Source organism: Mastigoproctus giganteus, chromosome 13 (genome assembly GCF_048544385.1).
Source record: "Mastigoproctus giganteus isolate SK-2022 chromosome 13, ASM4854438v1, whole genome shotgun sequence".
Lineage (NCBI taxonomy): Eukaryota > Metazoa > Arthropoda > Arachnida > Uropygi > Thelyphonidae > Mastigoproctus > Mastigoproctus giganteus.
The window spans coordinates 3,161,457-3,180,555 of record NC_143587.1 but is presented as its reverse complement, the minus strand read 5'-3'; the positions used below and the strand labels follow the sequence as shown (position 1 = coordinate 3,180,555).

At 38.6% G+C, this 19,099-nt stretch overlaps 1 protein-coding gene across 2 annotated transcripts in view; it reads left to right on the top strand.

Annotated features, from left to right (window-relative positions):
• LOC150075719 (glutamate-gated chloride channel-like) overlaps positions 1-19,099 on the top strand; it is a 713,240-nt gene that overhangs the window by 265,304 nt on the left and 428,837 nt on the right. For both annotated transcript variants that reach the window (XM_090387634.1, XM_090387633.1), the window contains exon 2: positions 9,148-9,270. In XM_090387634.1, the coding sequence (XP_090243760.1) occupies positions 9,191-9,270 (80 nt within the window). In that variant the 5' untranslated portion in view covers positions 9,148-9,190. The remainder of the gene's footprint in view (positions 1-9,147; positions 9,271-19,099) is intronic.

The window sequence follows — 19,099 nt, the reverse complement described above, 5'->3', positions numbered from 1 at the left end:
TAGAGGTAGCGTAGAAGCTCGAGCACAGGGAATTCGAAGCAGATCACTGACTGCAGAAATCAGCCGCCGTGGGATCTTCAATCAAGCGGATGAAAAATTGACAGAAATTTAGTTATGTCCTCGGCAATATTCTGAAGGCCCATCTGTTTCCTCCACATCTATTTAGAGCACATGCGGCAACTGACTATCCTTTCACTGTCGAATTTTAAATCGCAGCCTTCTTGCCTTTCATTCGTTTCCGTCTCTTGGTGCTCGTGAGCAGCTAGCTTTTATGGATTTCCTGAAAAATGGAATTTTCCAAAATTAAACGTTTTTAAAAGTTCTGTATGCACTCTGTTCTGTGCGAGAGATTCTCAACTAGAGTGAAGGGTGTTGTAAAAGTTTGTACCTGTTATGGTTGTACCATAAGAGGAGATTAATATTTATTAATTACGAATTTAATTAATATCACGAGGCATTCTTTTCATTGAAAATGATAACACAGGCTTGAAAACTGAAACTGGAAGAATACGGCTTGTGTTACCTACCCTAAGTTTCCCACGATAATTTCAATTTTAAATTTGGGATTAGACTCGGTTTGGTTTGCGTGGATTGCCGCGATTCATATACGTTTTTCATACTGAGGAACGGTCATCAACTCACAATGTAATGCGAAGAAGCTTAATGGTTCTGATGGGGAAGCTATAGGGAGATCACATGTGTGATTGGCGTAATTACAAGATGGTTAATATACGAAATTCTATTTCCAGCGATCATTTATATGTTTATAGCATTTTAATTTAAATGACACCGCCGCGTGTCGCTAATATTTGGACACATCTTAATCTTTATTTACAGGAAAACTAACGTGTGATGGAACCTTTAGCCTTCATGACAGCCTATGATCTTCATGGAATATGCCCCACTACAAGTTTTTTTCTTTTTCGAAACTTTATTCTCCGAACAACGTTCTTTTATATTTTATCCATTTAAATCTAATACCAATGACTATTTTGGTAGATTAGTTCTCGCTACTGATTACATCTAGTCCGACATTTCTCTGCTTAAAGATTTCTCTGGTGTTAGAAATGATCCTAATGCCCTACCTGCTCTTTATTCAAGAAAAGCAGTTTCTGTCTCCCCCCCCCCCCCCCCAATTCTTACAATTTCTTCCTTCTTCGTGGTTGTTATCTTTCAGCTTTCAAAGAAGCCCGAATCTTCCCGTTATATGAAACAGGGTTAAGAAAGCTCAGCTATAAACTATCGACCTATTACTATACTGAATGTTCACAATATTACATTAATACACCAAGCGTTCAGTTAAAGTAATTTAATACTGTATATATAAATACAGAGGATACTGTAACATAATCTATTTACAACAACTGATTGTGAATAAAGCCTGATAATAAAATATAAGTTTAAAACTGTACAGTTGTATCTTTCGGCAGCATCCGCCTCCTTTCTCAACAAGAAATAATGCTTACCAGCACATCCTTAAGTATCAGGTTCACAGCACACGTGGTTGATCAGGCGCATGAGCAAAAGTTCCTACACGTGCCACAGAACCGGAAGCAGCTCGGGAACTTGGTAAACAGAAACGCTCATCTTTTGAGAGGACTATAGCCTCAAAAAGGGGGGTGAAGCCGCACACCCCATCCCTATTCATAGTATTGTTATCGGATGAGCAAAACCACAAGCTCTCGAGCCACTTGCGGTCCCTGAATCTATGCGGCCGATCAAGGATGACAGCATTTTCTGAGGAGACCTGGTGCTGTCTTTCCCAAAAATGTTCAGCAACAGGGAACCTATCAAAGTCTGCGGTCTGTATGGTACTCGTGTGTTCCCCCACACTATCCTTAAACCGCCGCCCCGTCTCCCCCACATAACATTCCCCACAATCCGGGCATTGTGAGGAATGTTATTCATGCGCCTGATCAGCCACGTGTGCCATGAACCTGATACTTAAGGATGTGCTGCGTAAGCATTATTTCTTGTTGAGAAAGGAGGGGGATGCCCCCAAAAGCTACAACTGTACAGTTTAATAGATTTAACGCTTTTACCTTATACATTTTATTGTATTTTATAATTGTACAGTTTTAACCTTATATATTTTATTTTATTTTCAGGACTTATTCACAATCAGTTGTGGTAAATAGATTGAAAAAAAAAATGAATAGCAAATGCTTAGAAAACGGTACTCACCTTGTATAAATCTGCAATAATTTTTTTTTGGTAGATGGTGGTTAAATTTAGGTTGGAAGAAACATTAAAAAGAACTAAGGCGGGGAATGGGGTGAAAATATTTTAAACAGATTTTAAATGTGCGCAAGGAAGTAGAAATGCAGATCTCCAATCCTTGGTTGTCATAAAGAGGTTGAAAGACGTAAATGAAAAAAGAGAGAAGACCGGTGGTGCCAATAGTCGTTACGAGGGACTTTCGTGAGTAAACCGTCATCAGTTGGCAAATGGAAGAGAAGTGAGCGCGTGTTGTATTTAAAGTTTATCTAAACTCCCATGATGCTCTTTTTGACACATGGGAACATTAGCCGCGAGAGGTTCCAAGCCGGTGAAAGGTTGAAGGGAAGTTTGGCGTTAATAATGTGGAGATCGAAATGGTGTCGGTACCATTCGATGGTGAGGGCTTCATATTGAAGAATTCTGTAGCTCGATCTAAGTTTAATAATAGTGATGGCAGAGTCAACAAGGGGGGTGTGGTTGTGGGTTTGAGCTTGGGTTGTTAACTCAGTGCAGGATTGACTTGTCTTGAAACTGTTGAAGTGGTAGTATGCGCGGGTATTGGAAGTTGTGGAGGAACCGAATTTGGTGGTAGTGCTGCCGATGTAACAGGCAGCACTACCACCAAATTCGTTTTGGTTGGCATTTGGTTCGCATAAAATGAATAGCATTTGCTATTCATTTTTTAGTCAGATTTATCACGGTATTATAAGGTCACTATAATTTCACTATTTTAAATAGATTGTTACAGTATCCTCTGTATTTATATATACAGTATTAAATTATTTTAACTCAAGGGTTGGTGTATTAATGTAATATCGTGAACATTAACTTTCCCAACCTCAGAGGCCTTTTTGAAGATACTATACTGAATACAATTTGCTTTATTCACAATCAGTTATTGTTTCTGAGCTATTATTTTATAAATATCTTAGTTCTCTCTCCACCTTTTTATTGATAATCGTCAGAATGCCAGGAAATCAACTGTTTCAAATCTGGTCTTGTTCTCCAATTTCTTTCTTGATTTGGACAGAAATCAAATTATTCTCTTCTCTTTGATATTTCACAGGCATCTGACCCTGTCCACATCGATTTTCTACTCTTAAAGCTTTCATCTTATGGTCTACGACTCACTTTACTGCATTTTCTTGGAAATCTAACTACTGTATCCGTAATAATCGATGGTACTTCAACTCCGTTTACGGTTTTGCAAGGTGTTTCTCAAGGATCACCCTTGAGTCCGCTTTTTGTTTACATTAATGATCTATCAACTTTATTTCAGTCCGTTAATGTTGAATGGCAACGCAATGTCGATGATATTAAACTTTATAAAGTTATTTATTCTTCAAGTGAGAGCAATGCACTCCAGTTCTGTCTTGATTCCTTTTTACTCTGGCTCAATAAAAATAACTTGTTTCTAAACCCATTGAAATGTAAGTTATATCACGCGAATCATGCAGTTACACCCTCCGTATTTACTGATTATTATATTGGAAACTCTCTAATTGCAAGTACTGATACATTCAATGACTTAGGCGTTCTATTCCCCATCTGATCTTCATCCCCTTCCCATGTCGATCACATAATAATACAATGCAATTTATTCATCAAAATTTTTTTTTACAATAAATAAACTTATAAAGAAAATTCTGGACAAAAAGTTATAATTCAAAAATTAAAACAGCTTTCTAAACATTTATTAAAAAAGAAGAAAAGAAATAATTACACATAATACATTCCACGCTGTAAACAAAGAGTACTATTTATATGTAATGCACCTCCAATCTATTGAATCATTAAGAATCAAATTTCATTTTATGATTTCATTTCATTATTAAATATTTTGACTTGAAAATAGAGCCTAGATCTGAACTGAACACTAGTCAACAAATTGTTAATTACTGTATATTCGCTGTATGCAAATTATCGAGTACCCTAGGGTGGGGCAAAACAATTGCCTTTGGATTTCTTAAAATATGTGAAAAACATTCCCTCGCTCATTCAACTCATCAAAAATAATGTTAAATTTTTCAAAATTAAATTTAACTTCAGTTTCTGAACTGGATAAAGGATTTTATATTTTAACGAGCCTTCTCTTATTCGAGTCATTCCAAATATTTTTTTCTCATTATAAGTCTCAAAATCCTGTTTTTAAGTTATTTATTACCCTTACTTCAGATAGATTTGCTCGTACATTAATAAATGATTAAGTTGGGAGTCCACTAATGCATAATATAAGGTAATTTTTGTTCTAAGATTTAACTTCTTCTTAATATAATTTTAAAAAATTACACAAACTAATTTTTTATACATATATATGAACTGCCCAACTAAGACTAAGTCAATCCATTACCCAAGTTAACAATGATTTGAGACTTTTTCCACAATTTGACATTTGTAATTCTGGAAATTCTGCTCGTGAAGGCATTCATGTTTATGTTTAATAGAAGGATGGCTATCTAAATATGATAATAACTATAACTAAAATTTGAAAATAATAATATTATTTCTCCCTGACTGACGGTCTCCACCTCGTGACGGGTATTGCTATCAAGTACACAGGGTGGTTGTTGTTATGTCTGGTGTTACTGTTGCTCGAGGAACTCTGACTGTCCTACAGGTGTTCAGGATTGCGACTTTCTGGAGTTCATTGTAGGAGTTCTCTGGGAGGCCTATTGCTACTAGGCTGCTATGTAGGGTCTTTGCACCATACCTGTGGTTGACACGATGATCGGAATAGTTGTTACATGCATATGCCACATCTTTGATCTGTCTTAGGTTCGTGTACTTCCGGATTTTTTACTCATGAGTTTTTTGAATGTTGCCACTGTTAGGCACCGTTACGTCAATTAGATAGGTAGTCTTTTCCTTCTTGTCCACAAGGGTTCGGTCTGTTGTGCGGGACTTTCTTGTTTGGTCTCTAGTACTGCCTGGGTTTGCACTTGCAATATGGTGCACTTTCTTTGATCAACTGGTATTTTCTTACTAGCTTCTGATGTATTATCCTGGTTCCTGGTCGTGTCTAGAGTGTACTCAGTCTGGGTGATCAACTTGTATCCTACAGTGATGTTTTTGATCGTTTCTGAGGCCAGGTGGCATCGTTGACATTTGTCATTTGACACTCCAGGCTCCTTTATGTTTCTGGAGGATTCGTGGATGGCGACCACGAATCCCCCAGTCTCGGTGAGGAGAGTCCCGCTCTTAGCCATGCATTGGCAGCAGTTTTATCTAGGTGGGCTTGATGGAGGTCATTGTAGTGTCTGCTATGGAGTGTCTTCATTGCCCATCTTTCTAGCTTCGTTTATGCTGTCTGGGCGGAAGGGGTCTCATCGCTTAGGTTGAGTGGGGTATGTCGCTTGTTTGTCTTCCTTATGGCCTGGTAGAGTGCTGCTACGTTTTTCTGGAAATAATCCTTCAGGTTAGGTGTCGCTATTTTCTGTTGCTCGATGAGGTCTATCAGGCCCCTTCCTCCCTGTTTCCGAGCTATTGTCAGTCTCTCCACAGCTGACTTCGGGTGATGTTGGCGGCTCTTGGTCATCATTGTTCTTGTCTTTCTCGTGATATCCTCCAGCTCGGTGTGGTCCAATCTAAGATTCTAAAGGAGTGTTATCACTTGGACTGTATAGGTGTTTATGGCTTTAATTGTGTTCTCTCCGTTCAGCTTTGCCTTCAGCAGGCTTCTGCTGAATTATAATATATTATTATTATTATTATTATTATTATATAATAGTCAAGAACAACCCCCCCCCCCCCAGACAGCACTAAGGTAGGGTTATGATATTTACATTCGAAGGTTAAAGCAGGGACTTGTGTTCAAGGTTACGTGGAGCAATATGTATGCTTAACTTGAAAGAAACAGTATTTGCGGTGTTTTTATTTACATTAAATTTGTGGGATGCCGAAGTATCCCAAATTAAGAGATATTAACTTTATCACAAATGTGCTGTACAATAACAAATAGGGATTCTTTGGTTGAGGCGTATCTCAGACTTCCAAACGTCTTGGCTTTATTAAACCACCTTCCTCGATTTTTGAGAGTGACAAAGTTAATTATTGTCTGCAAGCAGCGTATACCTCCCATTTTTGATTACTGTGATGTCATTTGGTCCACAAGAGAAATATTTTTCTCACAGACTTCAGTAAATTCAAATCAGATTAATTAAATTTTTATGCTTATGAAATAGCCTTACCTTTCACCTTTGAAACTATGGAGCTCTTTGTAGTCGCTTCAGAATCGTTCCTCTTCACTCCAGACAACTCCATGAACAAATACCTTTCTCTGTACCCAGCTTGAATTTTCGTTATAAAAGTAATTATTCGCTGCCTGTCCGTCCCTCGTACTCAACACTTACTTGGTAGTCCTCTGCTTCGTTTCCTCCACGTATTCAATAATTGCAACATTAATTTTAAACTGAAACCATCTATGTATTAAGAAATTGTCTTTACCTCATTGTTAATCCAAAATTTGTATACGTTTTAGTATTAGTGACTGATTTGTATTAATTTTCTGATTCTCAGCTTTCTATTATCTAGGGTCTGTGTGCCTGTAGGTGGGAAGTTTGTAAATGAATAAATGAACCCTAAGCATTTATGGCCAAAATTTCGTGTCCGTCACTAGAGGTGCCCAAGTGTCTCCAAGATAGCAATTGGCACGGCTGCGTAAATTTCTTAAATTATTTCGGTGTTGCATTGAAATAAAACCCCGCAACCATTACTACCTCGCCACAATTACTCGCAATGGGGTCTTTTTTACATCTAACTACGCTGTTGTCAAAGAACACGACAAAGGGCCAGTTCTTTCATCTACAACATGCCGTACACACGAAAAAAAATTCTCCACAACTTGTAAAATCAGGAAGTTTTTATGCTGATTATAGCCTCTTCCAATGAGGCTAGAACTCTAGAACCCTCTGCAATCCGAGAAGGTTAATCTCAGCCCACCAGAAAATCTCAAAGAAAAAAAGGAACTTCTATAAATTATATTCGAAATTCAACACTTCTTGGCACGTAAATATTGAAAAAAATTCTTAGTTTATCTACTCGCGTTCAAATCTAGAGAATTCAGGAATGAACACTTTTAACCTGCAGTGCTGTGCTATTTAGCTACGGAGTACAGTTGTTCCTGGACAACGTAGATTTGGAAACGCATTCCTAAGCGGATTCGGAACGTTGTTATAATTGTACAAAATCGTTCTTTTAATTGGATCTGTTTCTGCATATGACTTTCGCACAAGGACTTAACTTGTTTAAGATGCTCTCCGTGCTGAACGGAACCGAAACCAGTTCCATAAATTACGATCCTCCAATTCTTATTTATACACGTATTCGTTTCTCTTTGCCTCGCATTGTCAGGTTGTTCGGGGAAAAGCTGCTTATTTTTCTCTCCACATCGTCCCACAGGTGTATCTGAACCCTCAATGTTTTAAGCACCCACTTCCCGGTAGGAAGTTCTAGGATTCTCAGTTTCACGTGCGCGTTTCTCCGCAGGAATTTTCTGCTCGGTTGAGCTTCGCTCGCACTCAGACCCACCAGGTGATAATTTACGTGTTGTCGACAGCGCCTACTGTCGGAGGTGTCACAGACACGTTAATAAAGTCTTGATCTTCCGGTGAGCAGGAAGTCAAATTAAATGCACTGTCTGCGGCACGACAGTGAACAACACGCGAAGCTGTCACGAGCAGTAGGTAACACCCAACCAGGGCATGCGCTTTGCAGCTAGGATTGTACGCCCTTAAAAGAAAAGAAAAAGTAATCTATTGTGAAGCATTAATTAAGCCGTAATTTGTTAAGTCGCACAGTTGATGAAAAATTACTTGGCGCCCCTGGTGGCAGGGACATGGAACAAAAAACAGTTTAATTAAATCTCGACTTTGGGAAACTGGTTTTTAATCATACAAGAACAACTATTCCAGACGAGAATATTACAATCCCTATTATACCGAGGTGCAAAAGTATAGGATACCCGATTTCGATGCGTACGATGGCACCCACTCTCAAACTCCTCTCTTGTTCTGGAAGAGAGCAACAAAACGGGGTATGCTTTCGATATACCAGTTAAAGAAGAAACTCGCCTTTGAGAAGCCGAATTATTTCCACCACGTGATTTAAGAGCGAAAATCTGAAATGTGAAACAACAAACTGACGAACATATAGTTAAGTCTGTGTTTCAATGTGCACGCACGGCAATAAGCTGTACAAGTCTCTCGACTAAGTCTGTAATCCGCATCTGTACCGCAAGGACTTGAACTTTACCGCAGTCACCGCAGGCAGCTGATCCCACGTGTTTCAATTACTGCCTTCCTGCGACAGCCAATAAACCCCTTTACATGCCGGCAGAGCTATGTGCAGCGCCCCGAGACCCAGGAAGGAGAGACTAATGATCTTGTTAGTTATGAAGGGGAGATGAATTAATTGGAATTTGATACAAAACGCTGTTCATTAATCAGTGGGGAAGACCAGTACAGTCTCCAGGCACGTGAGCCGACGGAAAATCAAATCTCAGTTGTCACCGGAGGGATGATGAACGACATTTTAAAGAGTCTCCAAATGTGTTCGTTGTTTTAAAAGATCGCGAGAAGCTGGTAATGATGGAAGTTGTCCAATGAAGCGTCTTACACTGTACTTAAAGATACTGGAAATAGAGGAGAGCGAAGGAACAATTTGTAACACTCACAAGACAGAACTTTCAGGCGGCACCTCTTTAAAAAGAGACAACCATTTAGTAGAACGTCTTAAGATAAAAGTCGGGCGAAGTTTCAAGATTGCTTTCGATGTAGGAAGTTGAGTGACCTCGTGTCTAAAGCGACCGCAAACAGTCGATGCGTTTCATTAATCAAGAAATAATTTTATTATTATTTTTTTGTCTTTGAAATGTAAAATGTTTTTCTGCGTCTTCAAATTAAGCGCATTTCTTTCGTTCTTTCTTTACAGGTGTGGATGAGATCGGCTCGGAGGACCATCGAGGCTCTCCTCCATGATGGCCAGAATACTGTCTCCCCTTCTGTTAATATTGGCCTGGAGCTTCATACTGCTGCAGGGGGCGCTGTCCGTATGGTAAGTACCCACAAATTGCGTACTTTGTTTAATTTCTTAATTTTATATAAGATAAGCCTGACTTTTTCTAAACCTGTGGTATCCTTTCTGGAAATGTGGAGATGCGTATTGTTCTACTTTGCATGATTCATCAGGAATAAATTCAAGAAAAACATTTACTAGCGGGAAGACAAGAGAATTAAATCCTCAGTTCTTGTGTATTCATTTTTTAATATATATGTTTAAATCTCTATATTGGCTTGACAATACAATACTGACCTACCTTATACAGACCTAAAATAATGACAAGAGACGAGATGGGGCTAATAGTATAGATTTGTGGGGGGTGAAATAAAAGATGATGGTATTTATTTATTTAATTATTTTTTATTATTTTTTTTAAAAAACAACGAAGTTTATTTACATATATATACAACAAAATATACAATTGAATAAAAAAACATGTAATATGCGTACAAGGTTAAGTCAAGGATACCTTGCATATATTATTCTTATATTAACCATCAATATGCTATTTTCATCATTATACTCTGTGTTCTCGCCATTCTGTTACAATACACGGAAGACCAATCTTAACTTTCCTAAAGTCTCTGTTTTTATTAGTCTTTCAGTTGGACCAACATTCTTTATTAATACAAACACTATATTCAATTACCTATCCTTAAAACATAATCAAAACTTCTCATAGGATTCAATTATCTGTCCTTAAAACATTCAAAGTTTTTTTATATAGTTCAATTATCCTTCTAATATATTATAATCATCTGAACAACAATTTAATCTATTACTTGTCTTTCGTTTCTCTTGCATTTTACAATAACCTTTTTAAATTAATTAACTCTGTTAGTATATAATTTACTTAAGAGATAATTTATCTATCAATTTACTTCTAGTGCTATCTCTGTTTTTCATTAATTAATCACTATACTGTTTCACTAACAGTCCTTGTTAACTTACAGTACTTACTATTATCTTTTTTCTTTCCCTTGCTTTCCGGGGCGGTTTCAAACTTCCATTTTTGGCTCACTGAGGATCTCCTTCATCTGCTTTCACCTGAATTTGCTACAGATACTTTTTTTAGGAACTCTTGGCTGCATAAGACTGGCGTTCTTTCTCCACCTTATTCGGGCTACCATCCATTCGCTGCTTCCTTCCTTCTCGTTGAGCTACTAATTTTTAGGGTTCGTTCCGTCTAATCGGCTAGCACTTTGCCTTCACCACCTGTTAGCTTCGATACAGGATCTGCTTCCTCCTGTCTGGGACATCAAAACTCGATGCCTTCATCAAAAGGGACTTCGTCCTTTCTTAAGCACCTACGCCTTCGCTGATTTTTATCACTCCATTCTTTTACTTTCTCTTTATTTTTGTTTTTCCACCTTGTTAAAAACACCTTCTCAAAAAGGAAACCTCATAGACTCACCTCTTCCACTCCGGTTTTCTCTTTTTGTTCAACTCAATTTCTGTACCGCCTACATATGTCAAAGCCGGCCTAGTTTTTCAGTTTAACCAATCTTACTCATTTTATCAACTTTCTCTCTCTTCTTATTTGCCCATTTTATTTTCTCAAGCTGATTCCTTGTTGCTCGATCTAACTTCTTATTTTAAGAAATTTGTAAACTTTCTCAGGCTGTCAGTACCTTTGAAGTCAGCCGCTTATAGTTATACTGTAGCAGACTAATTTCGCACGATCTAAAACTTGCCATCACCGACAGCCAGATAGACTTAAACCTAATTCCCAGCACTTGTTCCGTTTTTACTACCCAGGTGTCACCGATTAAAGAAATGTCCCGACAGCACATGGTCCACCGCGCTATTGTTTACCAGAGTTGACACCTCTTACTAATAGCAGTTGCTACTGGTTTCTATTGTTCTGGTTTGCCTGTGTGAGCTGGGAGTCGAGTTTACCCAGGTTGCTAATAGCTTTTCAGTTATTGCTCCTCTTGTATAGACGTTGTCTAATTTAATCCCTTGGCTTGTAAGGTTCGCTCCCCCATATTGCCATATTATAAGTTTTACTCTAAATAAATCTCACTTTTCTTTAAATTAATATATTTGTAAGATTTTACATCTTACAGATTACTTATACTACTAGTTACTAAGTGCAATAAAATTAAGAAAGAAAAGGGATAGGAATTATTAAAAATGTTGTTTGTACTCCAGCAAGACCACTAGGTCAGAGAAGTTAACGATTAGTCATTTCGACAGTAAATACAATCGTTAATCGTATTTAGCAGTCATACGAGCTTGAAAACCACGGTCCACTCCAACGCGTGTGCTAATGCACTCTCGCACTTGATCCCCAGGTGAGCAGGAGCGGCGGTGCGTGGCACACGCTTCTTGATTAGACCAGGGTTCGATCCCGTGACCACCAAATACGGAGGACTCGAAAAGGTCAGAGAGTGACCACCGCATATCCCTAGAGCAATATGGCCTTAGTTGCTAATGCTCCGAAAAAAACAAATAACAACAACGTGATCACCCAGAGCCATTATCATATTGTCAATTGAGCATCAGTTCGAAATCAGTGTGCTAAATTTGCGAAGATCCTCATAAAAGTGCAATATCCTGTTAAGCATCGGTGCTAGGGAGGAATCTGCGACCAAGTTCTAGGCGAGCTCGAAATAACTGCGAGATACCCCACTGGCAAATATCCCTAAATACTGGTGCAACAGTTGATTGTTAATGTCAGGTGAATATGGTCAATGAGCTTTTTAAATATAAGAACTTTAATAATATGGCTCTTTTGCGTATATATTAGTGCCAGAGCATCATGTCTATACTTATCCAACTATAACTAGTTTAAAAATGACATCTTTAAGCAATGTTGTGTGTAGTTATTATTTTTTATTATCTTTTTAATTTTTTTTATTTTGTTTTTATTTTGTGGAAGGATATGAAAAAGCTGTCAATAAGCCAGCCATTAATTGAGACAATTAATAAATAAATAAATAAATTTTCTGTTTATACTCCGGGACGACCAAACAGTCAGAGGAGTTAACAAGATAGACAGAATACAAGAAACAGCACCGTATTCAGCAGTCACGGGCTTGAACCCCGGTCTACGAGAACAATACATGCTGTATAAAAATTGGTTCAAAAATATCAAGAAAACTTAAGACTTTAAGAGATTTAGGACTCAAAAAGTTAGAAATGACGTGATAAGGAATATAATGAATGTCCAAAAAAACAATCATTAATAAAATAGAGGAGAAAAGATTGGAGTGGTTTCGCCATGTGAAGAGAATGGAGGACAACAGATTGCCCAGAGAGCCATGGAAAAAGAAAAAGGAGAGGAAAACATAGGTGTGAGAGCAGCCATGAATAGAAGAGGACTGGTGGACGGAAATTGGGAAGATAGAAGAAAATGGGAATAAAAGAATAAGGGAATGACTTCTCTATGTTAAGTTGAGGAAAACCGTTGTAATAACAAAATAAATCCTAAGAAGAAGAAGATTTTGTTTTTATTTCTATATTGGGACCTCCCTTCCTCGAGTTCCGACCTTTTCCTCTTACCTTTTTCCCTTTGCCCCATTTCATTTCTTGAGTTCTTTCCTTCCTTGCTCTACTGGGGGAGGGGGACTGGACTCCAACAGGCGGCCCTCTACTGACCTGGTCCGGCTCCTCGTGCTGTGGACGGTTGATGGAATGCCTCTTCCTGGTGACGGGGCCTTCCAGTAACTGAGAAGCCAGATGAACAACACGATACCACGGTACATGCATTACCACACACTCATCTGGCCTTGGCAGAGATTTTATTTCTTCACAGTGGCACATTTACCTGGTTTTGTGGGGACCACTGGCACCGCTGACAGTTACACACCATGTCGACTATCTCATGTTGGGAATACCTTCACAACGAGTTACCATGATATTGCACTATCTCGAAGACTCCCTTGCCTGGTACCTCTCTCCTCCCACCCCTCCTACTGGGGACACGTTTCCTTCCTCCCCCGCTACCCCCATTCCTTCTCGTGGTGAGGCATGGGCTTACCTCACTGGCTTCCTGGGGTCGCCTATCCTATCGTCCCCATACTTCTGTCTTTCTCCCCAGTCTTCAATCTCTCCCTCACACACGTAAATCTAATTATGTTTAAAATACCATTCGCCCATATTTTTGGCCATATCAATCAAGCGAAAACTCCCTCACGCAAACGAACTCAAATGCCAACATATGTGTATGCATATACTTTTGTGTGTGCATACACATATATAATCCCCCCCCCCCAGATTCTATCCGCTGAAATCTCAGGAAAGTAAGTGGCAGGACCTGCCAGAGTAAAGTAGAAACTACTGTGGGTACCTGGTCTGCCTCCATGGGACGAAATGCGGGCAAAGTCGGGCTCCAGAAGGAGTCTGGCGGTTAAATGGCCAGAGTAAAAACGGCATATAACACTGCACATTAACAGTGTCCACACACTTTTAAATCTCTGTCCTTCTCAGCAAACTGGTACACCTACAATGAAAGCAACGCGGAGTTGGGGGAAACCATTGGTGCCGTTAGACATCAATACACTTTACGTCGAATAAGTAACGCTTCACCATAGGAGAAGACTAGTGTTACTTATTCTCGGCGGATACCCATACGGCGCCGTTTCGGAGCTTATCGACTCCTCTTCGGTGGGTGGGCAGGTACCCTGGTATTGCAATGATGACAATCCAGTTACGAAGTACAACTTCACAATATAAGAGATACCTGATGGTGTACAAGTAATTAAGATATACTTATTAAATGATGCCATTTTTCAACTACTTAGTAGTGGACTACGTATAGACACGTTCTAGCACTAATTATACGCTAGTTAACTTCTACGTGACTTCAGGATATTGCCCTAAATCTATTATGTAATCTTAATTACTTGTACACCATCAGGCATCCCTCATATTTTGAAGTTATACTTAGCAACTGGGTTTTCATCATTGCAACACCAGGGTACCTGCCCACCCACCGATGAGAAACCAACAAGCTCGTGCCGGTGCCGTCTGGGTGGTATCCACCGAGAATAAGTAACAGTAATCTTGTCCATTGATGAAGCGTTATTTATTCCAGGCAGTGCATTATCATGGTAACTCGTTGTGAAGGTATTCACAATATGAGATACATAAATGATGTCATTTTTCTTTTGGCTGCGTATAGATATGATGCTCTAGCACTAACTTATACTCTAGTTAACTTCTACGTAACTTGAGGCTATTGCCCTAATGTATTACGTGTGGCTCTTTTGGTCTTTATAAATAAACCATTTTAGCGACTCGAACCTTTACTTTAATACAGTTGTTAAGACAATCCCAGACTAAATCAGCGAGTAAAATAGCTCCAGAAATAAACATTTGTGCAGCCATTTCTCCGTTTACCAAAACGTTTGCTAAATACGTTTTGGAAAAGTTAAATACTCTGAAGTAATCTTTAATTTGTTTAATTTTTGCAGAATTCAGACTCGCTTCTGTTCTTGCCAACTCATGATAACAGTTCATGCAGATTACCTACAAGAAACCTGTGAGTAAAATTCGTTTACGCTCAATTTCCTCTCCACTTGGAGAAACCGCTCTCGGCAACCAATCTTCGTAGACTGGACGATACTGTTTCTTTTATCGAAAGTATCTCAACAGCAGATATTCGTTCATTATATCGTTCTTGCTTCGTTTTCTTAGAACGTTCAGAATTCATTTCAGCGAGAGAGTTTTTTTTTTTAAGTATGAATTGTCAGTTAAATTTCAATTCGTTGTCCGCATTCATTTCAAATGTACGTTCAATTACATATCTTTTTATTCTGGTTTCTGCGAACAGTGGATATTGTGTTGGCCCGATGGGTTTTTATTGGAGAAGCTTGCGTTATTATGAGACTGCTGTCGAAATCTCCGTTGCTATTTCAGAGTTGATTTAATATCAGTTCATCTTCGATCAGATCGTGGTCATGAACTGTTGTTGGAAATTCTAATTTATATCGAATCTCGTCTGCCAACTTGCTTGGCAGACGAATTAACTATTGTCACTGGCCTTCGTACACCGCTTAACACCGATCACTAAACGGTTAAGGTCACTACATTCTGCGGGTCTCCTCCTATCGACGACACCAATAAATCCAGTCGGTCGGAGGATCCACATTCAGCATACTAAGTTATCGCCTCTGTGCGTGCCCACGCACCAATTAGATCTCACTGAAAGACAAATTCCACTACTATCTCACCATGCAGTATATACCGTAAGGTTTGTGTCCTCAAGTGGAGAACACATGCGCCGTGGTATGTAATATTAATCAGTGGAGTTACTCATCGAAATTGCATTTTGTAGTTGCTACAAAATATAATGCAGATAGCGCTCTTTGGTCGTCATTTAAAAAATGTGAGTACATATCCTAAGCCTAAAAAAGAAATGGCGTAGTTCAATAATTCATTCAAAACGAGCTTCAATGGGGAAGTTTCTCCAGTTGAGACAAGGATGAACGTTTTTCAACTGCTTAGACATTTTGTTTACACAAAATTTCATCTGCGTAACGGTTCTCTTTAATTATTCTTAACATACTGTATGGCGTTCATGCAGTCAGTCGAATTCAAATATATTGTCAAAAAGCCGAAAAGAACAAATACAACAAACATAACAAATGCCCCAACGCAATAATAATTATTTATTCGGTAGAAATACGCTATAATTTGCGCACTCGAAGCGTGATACTTCCTATCGTAATAATTCCTATCGCGCTTTAACAACATGTAAAAGTGTTCTATCAGGTGCGTTCATCTTCGTTGACATCATTAAATTTTCAAGCTCGTGTTTCTTGCGGTACTTTCGTTTAAATTTGTCAGCGTTTGCTGCTCACGTGATGAATCGCAATGGTTCGTTCGCCTTGGCTTTGATCGTTAACTGAGGACAAAAGAACTGGCTCAAACCAAATTTCATACTATGGCCAGAAAAAAACGAAAGAGCAATGAGCCTGATGGAATCTATACGGAGTGTGGTAGAAATATTGTTAAGCCTTAGGTGTACAACCAGAAAACGGTCATTGGTAACACTTTAGTCCACTTCATACACCTTTTTGGAGAAGTTTGAGGTAGAAACCTGGAACACTTTAGTGGCTGGCTGCCACAGTGACCAGGTGGATATGCTGTGGTGGCAATACTAACGGGAAACTACAGGCACGCCGCAGACATTTGCAAAAAGGGGCACAGGGCGCTCCCGCTTAGAAGAATGGTATGAAGATCTCGTTAGTCCTCATTCAAATACTGTCAAATAGGAATTCAGGAAGCCCATAGGAACTGATATTAGTGCGTACCAGGGCGAAACATAGGAGGCTGCACGGCGTCAGATTTGACGGAAGACATGCAGCGCGCAGTGCACATCCAATGGTAGTTGATCCGCGAAACGTTGGACATCACTGTTATTTTTATTTTGTTCAATTTCTCTTTCAGAAAAAGTACACCCATTTACACCATACTAGCGAAGAAAATACAAATAACATTCGGTTAACAGTAATGCCACAATAAAACAAGAAAATATTTACAGTATTTAGAAGGAAGTGTATAAAAGCTATTTGCAGTGTTCTGTATATATAGTTTAGAGATAAAAGTAATGGAGAGAGGAGTAAAAGAGGAAAAGAATAAAGGAGTATAATTAAATATTATATAAATACAAAAGCATCTATACAAAATAAATAATGATACAAAAAAAAAAAAAAAACTTTTCACTTCTTGTCTCCCTTTTTAACTTTTTTTCACTTATTTTATACCCACTCTCCTTATTTTTTTTCTTTCTGCCTTTGATGCTCCCTACTATTATTTTCTTTACTTTCTGCTTTTGCTTCTCCTTTTTTTATTCACAACATTCTTTACGCTGAAGTTCCAATTCATATAACCATTATTTTTCCATGGACGTACAACTTTTTAATAATAATAACACGTTACATGCGCAGAGTAGCATAAATTTGACCTCGAGGTTATTGTGACTCTGGATAGTATTAGTAACACTATCCAGAGTCACAATAAACCTGGATAGTGTTGGTAATAATTTTTTCTGTGTTTACCTACACAGAATAGCATATGTTATGCGGCTCCTGTGGTTTCCCACAGGATAGGCACGCTTCACAGAGCAAATTCCCTCCTGGATTCTCATGAGATCTGTTAGGCTGTAACTTTTAATAATTTTATCGCTAAGTTCAACACGTGTAATAATAAACTTGGCCTTTTACATATCCATATATGCACCCGTAGGATCTGCCGTAATCTTCTCAGACAGTACATTATCTGAGAAGATTCCCCACGAGTGCAGTATATACACCGCAGAGTTGTATGCTATAAAACTAGCCTTGGACTACGTTAAAACTAATAATAATCAAAGATGTATGGTATACACAGATTCCTTAAGTACAGCAGGTCTATCAATTATGAGATAGAATCGTGATCCCGTCATGTCTAGGATTCAACAGAGTCTATACTCTTTATGAATCGAGTTTCGACATCCGGCCCTTCTGGATCCCATCAGAGCTAATGATCTGGCGGATGCCGTAGCCAAGATCATCACAATCTCAGAACATTCGTAGCCCAAAGTATATTTTTGGCTAGAGCTTTAGACTTCAGGGATTTACTGGCATATGGGTTAGTGCAATTGTATCGTTTTTATATTTAACGAACTACATATATAATGATCATCTACCAAGGTCGATGAATTGGCATCGGTTTTAATTGCATCTCATATTGTGAATACCTTCACAACGAGTTGCCAAGTTACTCGAATAAGTAACGCTTCCCCAATGGAGAAGGCTATCGTTACTTATTCTCCTGGATATCACCATCCAAGCGGAACCGTTTCAAGGCTTATTGGCCTCTATTCGTTGGGTGGGCAGGTATCCTAGTGTTGCAGTAGTGACAACTCAGTTATAAGTCCACAATATGAGAGATTCCCTAGAGTGTGCACTGATTTAGACTAAATGATATTTTTGGCTAGAGCCTTAGATTGCAGGGGTTTACTTCCATATTGTGGAGTTTTACTTGTTAACTGAGTTGTCACTATTGCAACAACAGTTGCAATAGTGACAACAGGATACCTGCCCACCCAACGAAATCAGCATGTATCTGTTTTTTTAACCTATTTAAAATCGCTAAGCCCTTTAATGGCTTTTAACTTTTACCATTTTACTGTTACATATTTCTTTATTGGTATTGATTTTATTTCTTTTTATATGGGTATTGTTATATATCTGGACTTAGTGACCTAATTCTTTAGTCACTGAAACTTAACTGTTTAGTGTTATGTGACCTAGTTTTGGCGCATTATAACCTTAGTTGCTAATCGCCAATAAAACCCAAACCAAACCAAATATCTTGTTCTTGATGCCTTACACGCCAATAGTATTGAGGATATTCGAACATTTTGACTTTTATATAGCCTTTTCACCAGTATTAATCTGTTTAATTTAAAAACAGTTCTTCATCAAATATATCAGAATTATAAACATGTAATTAAATATAATCGCACATATAGGAATAAGCTTCAATGGCCAGCCCAGAACTTTAACTTCAGTTCCACGGAACAGGAATGAACGGGTTGAAACCGCACTCTGCCACTTTGGAATTATTTGATTACCGGAGATGCCCTCCAAGGTGGGAGGGATAGATTGTATTTCTGCGCCAGTTTTCCGCAATCAAGAAGACGTCGATCAGGGAAAATATTGGCGCAGAAATATGCCTTGTATTAAAGCTATACGTAATTGTATAGTCTCAGATTCTCGATCTTTCTTAATCTCCCACTGCTTTCCCCCACTACCCTCTAGATGTGAGTGGGGTGTGTCTTCGGAAAAAGCGTCGACCTCAGAGGTCAGTTCCGTGGTGGACTCCGGAG